This window comes from Chrysemys picta, chromosome 10 (assembly GCF_011386835.1).
Source record: "Chrysemys picta bellii isolate R12L10 chromosome 10, ASM1138683v2, whole genome shotgun sequence".
Classification (NCBI taxonomy): domain Eukaryota; kingdom Metazoa; phylum Chordata; order Testudines; family Emydidae; genus Chrysemys; species Chrysemys picta.
The window spans coordinates 12,235,026-12,249,859 of record NC_088800.1 but is presented as its reverse complement, the minus strand read 5'-3'; the positions used below and the strand labels follow the sequence as shown (position 1 = coordinate 12,249,859).

Genomic DNA, 14,834 nt, shown 5'->3' with positions numbered 1-14,834 from the left:
CACCAAGCGTGTGCTTGGGGCGGCACCTGGAGGGGGCGGCGCGGTGCTCCAGCTCTGGCTCCGGCCGCTGGGAAGAGCGGAGCCGCAGCGGGCTCGCCGCCCTCCCCCGGCGCTCTGGCCGCCGGGAAGAGCGCGGCCGCGGCGGGCTCGCCGCCCTCCCCCCAGTGCTCTGGCCGCCGGGGAGAGTGGAGCCCCAGCCGGGCTCGCCACCCTCCCCCCGGCGCTCTGGCCGCCAGGGAGAGTGGAGCCGCAGCGGGCACTCCGCCCTCCCCCCAGTGCTCTGGCCGCCGGGGAGAGCGGAGCCCCGGCCGGGCTCTCCGCCCTCCCCCCCCCCAGCGCTCCAGCTGGTCGGGCAGAGCGGCCCGCGGCCGGGCTCGGGACTCTCCCCTGCCGCGCTGGGGCAGCAAAAAAGCCAGAGCCCGCTCTGGCTTGGAGCCAGCTTGAGCTGAATGTCACCAAGACAGGGCAGGGGAGAAGGAGCTGTGGACTGTCTGCCAGCCACGCAGCCCTGACGCTTGGAGTTACTAAAGATTCCATAGCACTCTTTGGAGAGAGAAAGTTGTGTCTTAGGCACATTCCAGTGATGGTAAATAAATTCCTCCTCCAGTTCCACCAGATACATTATAGTTCCTCACCCCCTGTGCCCCGCTAACCAGCTTCTGTCTTCCACCCAGAGAAGGCTGCATTCCAGTGGTGGCTGGAACAAGATCTTGCCCGGTCGTGCAGAAAGCACTTTGGAATTCTTTGGAAGGAAAGGCGCTGTTGTAAATGTAAAATACTGGTTATTATCATCCTCCCCGATGGCAGCCGAAACATCACTCCTCTGGCTAGGAATGTGCTTGAAATGGGCACCCTGAGGGCCGTGCTGTGGAGCAGGGTCTCGGAAATTCCAGATGATTTGTGGAGCAGGCAAAGGGGGCGTCTTTATGCAGTCAGACATGACAAACTGCGCATCCCCAGGGTTTGGATGGGGTTCTAAGGCAGGAGGCCAAAGGAGCATGAACATCTTGACATGGGGGAGCAGGGAAGGGGAGGAGGAGACTATCGCAGTTCTGAAATGGTATTTCTACCTAGGAATAAGAATAGCCCCACCTAGAAACATGGGGCTCAATCCTTCATCACACCAGCAGCCAGCACTCCTGGGCAGCCCTGGGGCCATGAGGTTCCTGGAATGCACAAGCACTTCTGAGTGATTCTGTAAAACGCCCCCTGATCAAGCTGGCAAGGGGCGTGCAGAATTGAGAGGTTCTCTCGCAGGCCGGAAAACAAGCCAGCCACCTGACGAGTCAGCTGTGAGTGGCTCCTAAGAGCCCTGTAATCTCATTGCCAAGCAGCTTGTGTTAGAGATGTACATTTGCGGGAGGCAGGAGAAAAGAACAGCGTGGTGGAATTTAACTGGCTGTGTATATGGAGGTTTGAGTAACTATTTTTATAGAAAGTTGATGGACACATTTCATTGTCTATTCTGGCATTGTCACTATACCCATCACCATGGTCTCCAGGTGCTGGACCATTTCTAATTTTATTGGTTTTTTATTAACACCCTCTGTTAAAAAATAGATAGATCAATATTAGCCCGAACCTACTGGACGGAGTCTCCAGTGGTCCAGCATCAGAATAATGAGTACGATTCATGTGAGCTCTCTGGGGCAGGGACCCTCCTTGTGTTCTGCTTTTGTACAGACCTAGCACCAAAGGGGGCCTGGCCCAGGGCTGGGGCTTCTCCGCACTACAGCCGCACAAATAGTAATTAATAATAATGATGAGTGACATTCATCCCTGTGCAGAGGGGGTGCACCTACGCAAAGTCTGTGCACCACTGACGTTCTCGAAATAAGTCGTAAAGTGGGATTGAAGTGGGGCCTAGGGTTTGCACTGTCCCACCTGTAGCCTGGGGCTTTATAGATGAGGTCCCAGCTTACAAGACGAAGTTAAAGCCAAGACATGACAAAAGAAGCAGACGGGGTGGGGGAGTGGAGAGGCAAAGGAAAGTCATAGGAGGGGGATGACTCCCCACGTGGAGTGTGAGGGAAAGGCAGGCAGGCGTAGAGCTCTCTTGAGAGTCACTTTCCCTCGCTCTCCTCTTTATGTTGTGAAATGTACACAGTTGTCACTGCAAAGGACTGAGGTGAGTTTCAAAGGAGGAGTTAGACCACAAGGAGTGAGTTGTAAGGAAGGATCTGAATCCTGAATGAAGAGAGAACGGCTGAATGGCACGTAACAGCTTCTACGTACAGTAAATGCCCAGCTGTTTACTTTCAAGGCGAGAGACGCTGTGTGATGGCTTCTCTCCCCTCAACTTGATTTTGTGTCTGAGATGGGCCTAAGCCACACACTTTGAATGCGGTTGTGGATTCCAACCTCTGCACCGTGGGGGGGGGGTTGATCTGGCTTGTTAGACAGTTAGGGCCAACTGTAAAATTCAGATCCTGATCCAGCTTTGGAATCCAAATTCCTGCCAAAGTTAAAGGGGCGTTAAGGGGATCTGGTCCCATTTCTAGTGACTAATGCAAGTTTGATTGTTGTATATGGCGTTCAGTTATTACACAGTTAAGGGTGGTAGATTAAGAACCTAGATTGACAGACGGAATAGGTCTGCCAGATGCTAGCCTGGTGGAAGGATGGTTGCTCCTATATTTGAGGTGCATTCTGATTATGTATAGTAGCAGCCACAGCGTTCTAGGCAGATAATGGGCCAGATTCTGTTCTCAGCTACACCAACATCAATCTGGAGTCACTGCAATAGATTTACTCCAGGTTTATACCAATGTAACTGAGAATAGAATTTGACCCACTGATCTGACTGGTGTATAGAGGGCACACCTATAGAAAGTTTCTGCCAGTCAGGGACCAGCTTCTCCAGAAGAATGTGTTTGATTTTTTTTTTTAATCTCACTTTTATGAATAAGTTGGTTTTAAAAGGCCTGGGGTTACATTTATTTATTTATTTATTTATTTATTGTGACTTTCATCACTGAAAAACGGCAGCGGTTGCTCCTATAACCTGATTTCTTGGCTGACCTGAGTTTCTTATACTCGCTCCAGTGGCATTCTCCTATCACAGGATTTTTCTGTTCACCTGAAAGGATACACGCAATCCAACCCAGGCCTTCGTAGGACCCATCAGCATGGGGATCCGACGTGATGTTTAGCTGCAAATCAGCTCTCTCTGTTATTGAAACGAACAGCTGGCAGTCCCACAGTGTTGTCTGGCTGTGCGGAACTTTTCCACACAAATTACGGACAGGCTTTATGCAGAGTGATGCTAAGCAGAGATGAGTGTAAGGGAAACTTGTGAATCCTATTGATGTGCAGGGTGGAGGAACCGCCACCATCCTCAGTGGAGGCTACAGTTTCACGAAGGAGAGTGACAGAGTGTTTTCCATCCTGGAAGCTCACAGGACTTACTTTACAATACAGAGGCACTGCACAGAGATCACTTCCTCCAGGGTTGGGATACAATCACTTCTGGAGTGGAACATACCAATAGTAATGCTATGCAACATTTTAGGAGACACGGTGAAAAGGAATACTGCGGCCACTGGAAACTGAATTGGAAATTGACATCAGCCCGGTGTCCTGGTTAGCTTCTAACTGGGGCAGTTATATTTGGTCTACTTTGGGGGGAAAACCAGTGCCATGGGACCTACCAGTGACCACAGGGCTCAGGATCTCTGTTTTAAGTCGCCTACAAAAGAAAGTCCCTCTAGCAATGCCACACAGGAACAATTGGTCCCAACCAACATCACTCCCTACAGCACAAGACTTCTGGGGCTTTATTTCTTGAAGCTATTGCCTTTTTTATTACAATCAAGTATCCGTTTAATAGTGAACAGATCCGCCATAAGGGGCTGCATCCTGTCCTTACAGGGGACAGACATGATGATCTAACAGGGTTTTTCATCGGTAACTATTGTGGATCCTGTACAAGAATTGTTTCAGGCAGCTTTTGCCTGATGGCATTACAGTTTCTATTACTCACCCAGGCCCACCTAGATGTCAGCCCGTCTCTATGTGGCTGCTTCAGCCTCTGACGATTTATTTACATAAATGCCATACGGCTACCTTCTGAAGAAAGTCCAGGCTGCCAGCATAGCTCAGGGAAGGGAGGTCTCAAGTTGCAGACTTTGCTCTTAACTGTCTCCTTTAATTGCTGTCTGCTTCCATAAAACATTACACTTAATAGTTATGGTGATTGGAGTAGCCAATTTGAAAAATAATTACTGCCTTCCTCAAGATTACCTCGCCTCCTAATTAAAATCCCGGACCTCGCATATTAAAGGTGTACTATTGACACAGCATCCCATGTGCGCCCAGACAACCTCATTTGGGTTTGCAAAATTAATTAGTGTTTGTTTCCGTCCCCAGCTGTTCTCCCGTATTGGGAACAGCACATTCACCGGCAATGTGGATGCTGTCTAAATTGACCAGAGCAGCGAAAGAGATAAGAGAATGATTTGTTCCTGCATAACTCATGCGGCTGCTGTTACAAGCTGCTCATTAAACAGTGCCCCTGTGTCCTTTCCAAACGTCACCGGAGGAGCTCTCGGTGCCCACAAAGCGAGGACGAGATGCATTCACCATAGTCCAGCCGGCGTCGTAGCTTGAGTGCTTTACAGTCCTTGAGCTTGTTCCTTTCAGCACATCCATCTTCTTCTCTGTCTCCAGAAGGGCCCAGAGTTGGAGCCTCCCTCCCACCTTATCCCAACTCTTCAGCACTAAGGCAGCAGGCATCTCTGCCTCCCGGCACCAGCAGATCCCTGGACATTGTTTTTCATAGATTCATAGATTCTAGGACTGGAAGGGACCTCGAGAGGTCATCGAGTCCAGTCCCCTGCCCGCATGGCAGGACCAAATACTGTCTAGACCATCCCTGATAGACATTTATTTAATCTATTCTTAAATATCTCCAGAGATGGAGATTCCACAACCTCCCTAGGCAATTTATTCCAGTATTTAACCACCCTGACAGTTAGGAACTTTTTCCTAATGTCCAACCTAGACCTCCCTTGCTGCAGTTTAAGCCCATTGCTTCTTGTTCTATCCTTAGAGGCTAAGGTGAACAAGTTTTCTCCCTCCTCCTTCTGACACCCTTTTAGATACCTGAAAACTGCTATCATGTCCCCTCTCAGTCTTCTCTTTTCCACACTAAACAAACCCAGTTCTTCTCTGGACCCTTTCCAATTTTTCCACATCTTTCTTGAAATGCGGTGCCCAGAACTGGACACAATACTCCAGCTGAGGCCTAACCAGAGCAGAGTAGAGCGGAAGAATGACTTCTCGTGTCTTGCTCACAACACACCTGTTAATACATCCCAGAATCATGTTTGCTTTTTTTGCAACAGCATCACACTGTTGACTCATATTTAGCTTGTGGTCCACTATAACCCCTAGATCCCTTTCCGCCGTACTCCTTCCTAGACAGTCTCTTCCCATTCTGTATGTGTGAAACTGATTTTTTCTTCCTAAGTGGAGCACTTTGCATTTGTCTTTGTTAAACTTCATCCTGTTTAACTCAGACCAATTCTCCAATTTGTCCAGATCATTTTGAATTATGACCCTGTCCTCCAAAGCAGTTGCAATCCCTCCCAGTTTGGTATCATGCGCAAACTTAATAAGCGTACTTTCTATGCCAATATCTAAGTCGTTAATGAAGATATTGAACAGAGCCGGTCCCAAAACAGACCCCTGCGGAACCCCACTCGTTATGCCTTTCCAGCAGGATTGGGAACCATTAATAAAAACTCTCTGAGTACGGTTATCCAGCCAGTTATGCACCCACCTTATAGTAGCCCCATCTAAATTGCATTTGCCTAGTTTATCGATAAGAATATCATGCGAGACCGTATCAAATGCCTTACTAAAGTCTAGGTATACCACATCCACAGCTTCTCCCTTATCCACAAGACTTGTTATCCTATCAAAGAAAGCTATCAGATTGGTTTGACATGATTTGTTCTTTACAAATCCATGCTGGCTGTTCCCTATCACCTTACCACCTTCCAAGTGTTTGCAGATGATTTCCTTAATTACTTGCTCCATTATCTTCCCTGGCACAGAAGTTAAACTAGCTGGTCTGTAGTTTCCTGGGTTGTTTTTATTTCCCTTTTTATAGATGGGCACTATATTTGCCCTTTTCCAATCTTCTGGAATCTCTCCCGTCTCCCATGATTTTCCAAAGATAATAGCTAGAGGCTCAGATGCCTCCTCTATTAGCTCCTTGAGTATTCTAGGATGCATTTCATCAGGCCCTGGTGACTTGCAGGTATCTAACTTTTCTAACTTGTTCTTTTTTTATTTTATCTGCTAAACCTACCCCCTTCCCATTAGCATTCACTATGTTAGGCATTCCTTCAGACTTCTCGGTGAAGACCGAAACAAAAAAGTCATTAAGCATCTCTGCCATTTCCAAGTTTCCTGTTACTGTTTTTCCCTCTTCACTAAGCAGTGGGCCTACCCTGTCTTTGGTCTTCCTCTTGCTTCTAATTTATTGATAAAAAGTCTTCTTATTTCCCTTTATTCCTGTAGCTAGTTTGAGCTCATTTTGTGCCTTTGCCTTTCTAATCTTGCCCCTGCATTCCTGTGTTGTTTGCCTATATTCATCCTTTGTAATCTGTCCTAGTTTCCATTTTTTATATGACTCCTTTTTATTTTTTAGATCATGCAAGTTCTCGTGGTTAAGCCAAGGTGGTCTTTTGCCACATTTTCTATCTTTCCTAACCAGCGGAATAGCTTGCTTTTGGGCCCTTAAAAGTGTCCCTTTGAAAAACTGCCAACTCTCCTCAGTTGTTTTTCCCCTCAGTCTTGATTCCCATGGGACCTTACCTATCAGCTCTCTGAGCTTACCAAAATCTGCCTTCCTGAAATTCATTGTCTCTATTTTGCTGTTCTCCCTTCTACCCTTCTTTAGAATTGCAAACTCTATGATTTCATGATCACTTTCACCCAAGCTGCCTTCTACTTTCAAATTCTCAATGAGTTCCTCCCTATTTGTTAAAATCAAGTGTAGAACAGCTTCCCCCCAGTAGCTTTTTCAACCTTCTGAAATAAAAAGTTGTCTGCAATGCAGTCCAAGAATTTGTTGGATAGTCTGTGCCCCGCTGTGTTATTTTCCCAACATATATCCGGATAGTTGAAGTCCCCCATCACCACCAAATCTTGGGCTTTGGATGATTTTGTTAGTTGCTTAAAACTAACAACTTTTGTAGGGTTGCTCCTCTTGCTGGCACTGATTTTTTTTCTACCATTAAAACATTTTTTTAAATGACATGAAATGTCAAGCATTACTCAGACTTTTCCCCATTTCAGTACCTCTGTTTCCTCGTGCTCTTAGCAATTGGGCAATTTCAAATCAAGCAGCCAAATCAAAAGCTCTCCCTTTCCAGGGTACCCAAAAGTGCAAACCAGAAACCACACACATCAGGCGTTCACCCATTGGCTGCAGGGTTGTCCGATCTCCCCCTCTAGGAAATGCAGATGAAGTGCAGGAGAGCTCATGCCCATCTGCTACTGTGTACTCCTGCCCCAAGGCCCCAATTACTAAAACCCTTATGTCAGTGTTTCCCAAACTTGGGACGCCGTTGTGTAGGGAAAGCCCCTGGTGGGCCGGGCCGGTTTGTTTACCTGCCGCGTCCACAGGTCCGGCCGATTGCGGCTCCCACTGGCTGAGGTTCGCCGCTCCAGGCCAATGGGAGCTGCTGGAAGCAGCGGCCAGTACGTCCCTCGGCCCGTGCCGCTTCCAGCAGCTCCCATTGGAACTGAAGCAGTGAACCGCGGCCAGTGGGAGCCCGGCCCGCCAGGGACACAAGCGGTGTCCCAAGTTTGGGAAACACTGCCTTATGATATAGCCACAATGCAAAAAGAACTTCATAGCAGCAAGTCTCCGAGCCTGGGGTCAACTAGCTCCAGCTTGTGGGGCTCAAGCGATAGGGCTGAAAATAGAGCGTAGATGTTCCTGCTCGGGCTGGGGCCCGGGCTCCGAAACCCAGCAAGGGGGAAGGTCTCAGACCCCAGGATCCAGCCTGTGTGAGAACATCGACACTGCTAATTTTAGCCCAGTAGCACGAGCCCTGCAGACCCGAGTCAGTTGACCTGGGCACTCAGATGTGCTGCCGTTGGGTTTGTTTTGCAGTGGAGACCGATCGAGTCTGTCTACACCGCAATTAGAAGTGGGGCTTCCGCATGTGTCGATTTACCTGAGCTCGCGTGGATATAGCTAGCTCGCCTGATAACAGCAGTGAAGGCATGGCCGCACTGACTAGCTGCTGGAGGACATACCCAGGGTCCTGGGTGGGCTTGGACAGCTCATGCTGCCATGGCTTCACTGCTGTTGTCATTCGAGGTACCTAGATCAAAGCAAGCTCAGCTACATCTCCATGTATTGCAGTCACATCTCTGACTGCAGGGTAGACATACCCTTGAAGAAAGAAGAACAGGAGTACTTGTGGCACCTTAGAGACTAACAAATTTATTAGAGCATAAGCTTTCGTGGACTACAGCCCACTTCTTCGGATGCATATCATGTAGTCCATGAAAGCTTATGCTCTAATAAATTTGTTAGTCTCTAAGGTGCCACAAGTACTCCTGTTCTTCTTTTTGCGGATACAGACTAACACGGCTGCTACTCTGATACCCTTGAAGGTTCAGCTGTCCCTATGACTGGGACATTGGGTATAATTTCGGGCCTCCCATCCTTTGCAGTGGAACTTTAACAAGGCTGTGATCCATTCATAGGTTTCTTGGTATCTATAAATAAACAACCCCTGAAAAAAATACCTCTGATAGGTTGTGATGCAGCCAGTATTCTGCTTTGTGGGGTCGTATGACGGCCCAAGGTGTGGCACAGTATAAGATAATGTTAAGATGCCAGTGCTAGCCCGGCAGCGGTAGTAGAGGGAATTTTGAGGCTGTTAAACTTTATGGCATAAATTCATCCCTGGTGTAACTCCACCAGTGCGAACGGATGAATTTGGCTTTACGGGTATCTCCAGTGTAGCTGGATTACAGTAACTTCCCTGCTGAATGACTTTCCCCGGCTTCTCAGTATTAAATGGCTGTAATAATAGACCATTTCTCTCGTTGTCTGTATCGGTCTAATGGCTGCCCTCTGGGCTGCCGTGTAAAATACACAGGCACAGCTGTTTCGTGGCCACCTGTAGGATAACCCTGTGCTGCTTTACAATAGCAACGTTTGCTTTTCTCTTACTACAACATATGGGGCCAGGCCGAAGCTGCGGGGACAATACCTCTGAGCAGGGCTATTCAGAGGCAGCCGCACAATGCCCATCACCAGGTTTCTTTCCCTGTCAAACCCTGGAAGCATCACCCCTCTAAATGCTGTCTGGCGAGCAGATGAACCATTCCAAGGAGCACCATCTTATCAAGGCATTCCTTCCAGAAAGGTCGCAGCAGAGTGCTTTGCCATAGCCACAGGCGCTCAGATAGCAGGTCATCGCCGCTAACCTACAGGAAAGCAGGACTGTTTTCCCAGCATGCCCTGAGAGTTCTACTCCATATTAGCTACACTTACAAAATTCTACTCACCAGCTCACTCGGGGAGTGTCATTTTTTCCCCATCTAGTAGAAGGCAGACAAGTAGGTTTTATACCTGAGCTGCTAAATGTTCATGGCTCCTTCGCAAAGCTAATTTACAGGGTTGAGGCTCAGATCCTGCACAGGGATACACCTGCAAGGAGTCCCACAGAAGTCAGTGGGAATGCACGCAAGTGTAAGGGCCTGCACTGTGGAGCGGGACCGGAGAGGGCAAAATGGAAGTTCAGAATGCTGAGTGACCTCCCAGAAATGCTGCACAGAGCTGCCAAACCCTGCTCTGCATCTCCTATCAAAAGCCCCGTCAGCCTTGCAGAGGGACTCGCCTGAAACTAGGCTCTTCGAAATCCCAATTACACATAATCCATGGGCATCTAAAGTGAACATACCCCATGGCGGGTGTTTGAACAGGCTGGGGACGTGCAAGCCAAGCATGATCACAGGCGAGCAGCAGCTGCGGGCACTACAGGCAGTTCTGTCTGCAGCCAGGGATGTCAGCTGTAGAACATGTGTGGTTCGGTAGGGAAGGGATACACCTTGGGGAGATTTTCCACCCCCTCCCCATCCTTTTGATGACATTCCTTTCACAGTGCTCACTGCTCAGGAAAGCAGGCAGATGCTCCGTGCTGTCAAACTCCAGGAGCAAGCAATATCCATTGTGAAAATACAATATTACTGCAGTATTTTCTAGTCACAGCCCAAAACGCTACCACTTTCAACAGGGCTTCTGTTGTATCTTGACCCACTGCAACAGGATGCAACTTCCACCCATCTTCTCTGTCATCCTTCATGAAAAATAATATAGTATTCAACGGTGCTGGCCCCAAAGCACTGCTGTAACACTAGTGCACGCTCCTGCTCTATGCACGGTTACTCCAAAATGCTGTGGTATGTTCTGACAAGGGACCACAGAGGTGAGTGCTGGCTTTAATAGTCTACAGTTCAGTGTTTCTCCAGCTCTTCACCTCGGCGACCCCTTATTCAAAGTCAAAAATGTTCAAAACCCCATTACAGTTGCTAGAGAGTCAAGACATCATGCATCAGTGATAACAATGGGCTGCCTATATAATCTACGTGTGAGTGTGTGTTTCGAGAGGTTGACAGAGACTACTTGACCTGTCTATAGTATTGGTCTTCTCTGTTGTAAGGAAGATGATTATGGACTGAAACACTGTGGGCCACTACTGTAGGAGATTTTTTTTTATAAGGGATTGAAAAGAGGTAAAGCATTCAGACACCACAGTGACAAGTGTGTTGTAAATTCCTAGACAGAGAGACAGCTGCTCAGTCATGAAGCGAACCCAGCAGTAGTTATTTCTTGGCCAGCAGAACTGCTACATCAATCAGCCATCTCTCACTATTGAATCTGTCTTTGATGTAGCTTGGGCAGAGGAAGGGAAGGGGAGAGTATGTGACATGTAGGCTGCGCACAGTGAGTCTTGCTATGGCTTGAATAACAGGATTTGGTTTTCTTTCCCTTTCCAGGTACTGGCTAACAAACAAAGTGCACATAAAACGACCAACCACTGGCCTGCTCATGTACACCCTGGCCACGCGCTTCTGCAACAGGATCTATCTCTATGGCTTCTGGCCTTTTCCCCGGGATCAGAACCAGAACCCCGTCAAATACCACTACTATGACAGCCTGAAGTATGGCTACACCTCCCAGGCCAGCCCTCACACCATGCCCTTGGAGTTCAAAGCCCTAAAGACGCTGCACCAGCAAGGAGCCTTGAAACTGACTGTCGGAGAGTGCGGTGGGGCCACGTAAGACAGGCTTCTGTGGCTCACGTTCCTGCAGGCTACACACCACGGGAGAAAGGGTGAGCGGGAGAAAAGGTTGAGCAGTGGCTAGTGGGGTTGGTTTTCTTTGTTAACGTGCAGAACAGTGACAAAAATATATATACGTGGTGCCTATATATATTGACCTGAGTATTATAACTGTTTGGTGTTTGGTGACAGACAAGTTACAGGAGAGTCTGAAGCTGCTGCCCGTGCTCGAGGCTTTGCCTGGGGCTGGTTAGGCTCAGAAAGAAGTTAGTTCTACAACGTCAAAAATGCTTGAAGGTCACCTTGGTTTTTCAGAGTACTTGAGGGTGATGGGTAAATGTTAGGCCATGTGTGTGACTGGTCCAAGGTGGGTAGTTAGGGTCTGTTTGGCCAAGAACCCAGGTGCTGGCACTTCCCAGTATTCTTGGCTTAGTGCTAATAATGGGGTTGTGGGGGGAGCGGGGAGGGAGCCTTTGTTTGTGGCTAAACAGCTGAGAGGTTGCCTGAGTGACTGGACAAGAACTGAGACACGCAGCAGAGCACCGTGGTCCCTTCTCCGCAGCAGAGCTACCTTACTGCCTCCCGATGAATGGCACACGACATCGTCCAGATGGTCACCAGTTGAGATCTATCCCACGTGGTTTGGTGAGAAGAATGCCACAATCAGAGCAGCCTGTTTGGAAAGGCCACTGGACTCTGGACAGAGCCCTTGAGATGCAGTATGAGACTCACCCTAATGACTGTGACTCCAGGAGACACCGGAGGGGGCTCTCAAAGGCAGGCTGATTTGAATGAGGTTGGCTGTCAAACGAGTTCCGGGAGCAGGAGACAACACAGGGGCTAGTGAAGATCAGACTGGGCTGACGCTCTCAGAAGGACGCTGTGTTTATGGTTTTTAATTCCTCTCCTACAGAACTAATAGAAAAAGCGAAAACACTGGAACGTAACAGGCGGGCTGCTGCAAACCAGTGCAGTCAGTGCTAAGTCTTACATTGTGCCCGAGTCAAAGGGACCCAGCATCTGCTAGAGCTCATGAAAACCATAAGCACATTGTAACTCCTGGTTCCCAATCACTACCTGTTAAACAGCCCTTTCTCCTTCCTACTCCAAAATTAATAATGGGCCTAAGTCTCATCTAAGTAAAAAGCTCAAAAGTGAGGGTTTAAAAGGATCCTGTCAAGATTAAATCATACAGGTGACATTCATGTCTGAGCAGAGAACCACCATGAGCCTGTGGACTACTTAAGACCCAGCTAATCTTTATTTTGAAGACTTAGGTAGGACTTAAGTGGTACTGTATAGAGCTATCAAGCTGGCCCTCCGCACACGGGTGAATTTCACCCATCGTTTAAATAAATCAGTCCCTTCCCTGCACTACTATTACTACTTACAGTAAAAAGAGTGAAGTCGTTCTTAAAAAAACAAATTCGCTTTCCACTTTTTTTGTTTGTTTGTTTGTTTGTCATTGAGACTAGATTGATCTAGTTAGTCAATTTCACTTCCTGTTTCTATTCCAGTTTCCTTTCCTAACTCTCATTTGTCAGCAGAAAGCAGTTTGGGTTACAAAGAATACAGAAGGTTTAATTTAAACTACAACAGCAACGAATGGCATTACAGAATGTTGTCTTTAATTGTGAAAGAGTTCCTGGTTGTATTCGTTTTTTTGTTATCTACATGCCTACATTGTGGGGTTAAACTACTTGACATTGTCCCTTTGAAATCTGAGTGCCGGCCTCCATAACTTTTAAAAGATAAAACTATATGTCATGTTTATGAACAAAAAATTGCCATGCCTGTAAGACTGTCTAGTCTACTAATTAGTGTTCGACCAGATTCACATTAAGGTGCAGGTACCATTATGGATTAACCTGCCTGTAGGAGAAGTTTCTTCCTAACCCAAGGAAATTATATCTCTTATTTTATTTTTAGGCCCAGATTTTTAAATTCATCTTGATATTCTGAATATACATCCTACCTTGTACCTTAATATAATTACTTGTCTTTTTTGAGGAATGGGAAGAGATTAAAAAGAAAGAAACATCAAAAACCAAATCTGTTTTATGATCATGAGAGGCTTTACGCAACTGAGTAATGAATGGTCATTCAAGACAGACCATCTCCTCTGCCATTCATGCCCAGCTAGAAGGCCGTGGTGGCTAAAGGTGAAGCCACGGATTCTTAACCTCAGCTCCCTACCTTTAGCGAGTGGCCCGAAGCCAGGTAGTGATTGTTGTTACCATGACTTTTTTCAGAAATAAAATAAATGGTGTGATTTTTATTTTTAAACCGATTAGAAAATAAAAAGCTACTACAGTGCCATCGCTGGCCCCCTTGCCTGTGCCGTGTCTGTGGCAGTAGCACAGCCTGATTGCCTTGCGGTGGAGACGGGGGTCTCGGAAGGGAAAGTGATTGCTTGCCTTGCTAAAAGGGAGGTGTGGCTATTACTTAAAGGTCTTCCTGCGAGATATTTTAAAACACCTGCAAAGCCTCATGAGGTCTAGCCAAGGGCATTACATAATGAGGCTTTTTTTTTTTTTTTTAAATGCATTTTTTTTTCCTGGTCCATATGTAACAGCTCCAGGGCTTGCTGTTTGGTTGAATCAAAGCACATGCCAGTTGTACACAAAGCAACTCAGCAGGCAGAGTATCCCAGTGACACTGCTGCTCCTGGAATGGACCCCAGCCATTCACTCTTGAAACAAAATGCATTAAACCAGGGGTGAAATTCTGCTCGTATTTACTCAATGGCAAATCTCCCCATTCTCGTCAGTGGGATCAGGTTTGGTGGTTTAAAACAATGACTCTGCTTTACACAATAATCACCTGCAACAATCATATTTAGGTTCTGCCAGTTATAAGTTATTTGTGTGCACAAAAGCATCTGGAAAGACTCCCATTGGCTTTACTAGGTTTGTCCCTAAAGCCCCATCCTGTGAAACATTACTCAGTATGTTCCCCCCTCTAGGCAGCTCTCACATGACATCTGAACAGCTGCCAGGCCAGCTCCAATGGACAGCGGTAGCCAATGAGTTGAAAAACTCACTGAAAACCTTCATTACCATCCCTGCTTTACCTAAAGGGCTAGGCCAACTGGCCCAATACCCCCCAGCACTAACCCAGCATCTGAGCCTAGACAAGCCAATGCAGCGGGTTGGCTTTTTGTTAGAGGATACGGGAGCGGCTGAGTTTCACATTTGCCTTCCCCTCTGCAATGGCTGCTATTAGACGGATGCAGTTTGGATTTCTCGGTCAAATGGGTGGGGCTGGGGGTGCTGTGGATCTTAATAAATTCTTGCTGCTGCTGCTTGGAAATGTGCAGGAAGCCATCACACCAGCTGTCATTGGGACCAACCTGCTCCAGGAGGCTGCCGCTTGATAAATTTCTTCATGCCTAATTAAGGCTCCTCGTCCAAAGAGAATGAAACAAAAAGTTTATTGATGCTGCTCAGATGGGAATCCAGGCGCGTGTGTTGCACTACGAATGTCCTTAATAACCTCCCAAATGACAGCAGCAG

General features: G+C 47.4%; 1 protein-coding gene across 1 annotated transcript in view; it reads left to right on the top strand.

Moving 5' to 3' along the window:
- The window catches only part of ST8SIA2 (ST8 alpha-N-acetyl-neuraminide alpha-2,8-sialyltransferase 2), a 43,880-nt gene extending 30,244 nt beyond the window's left edge, over positions 1–13,636 (top strand). Inside the window, exon 6 of the mRNA XM_065559268.1 lies at positions 11,035–13,636. Within this exon, the coding sequence (XP_065415340.1) occupies positions 11,035–11,320 (286 nt within the window). The 3' untranslated portion in view covers positions 11,321–13,636. The remainder of the gene's footprint in view (positions 1–11,034) is intronic.
- Positions 13,637–14,834: the final 1,198 nt, after the last annotated feature.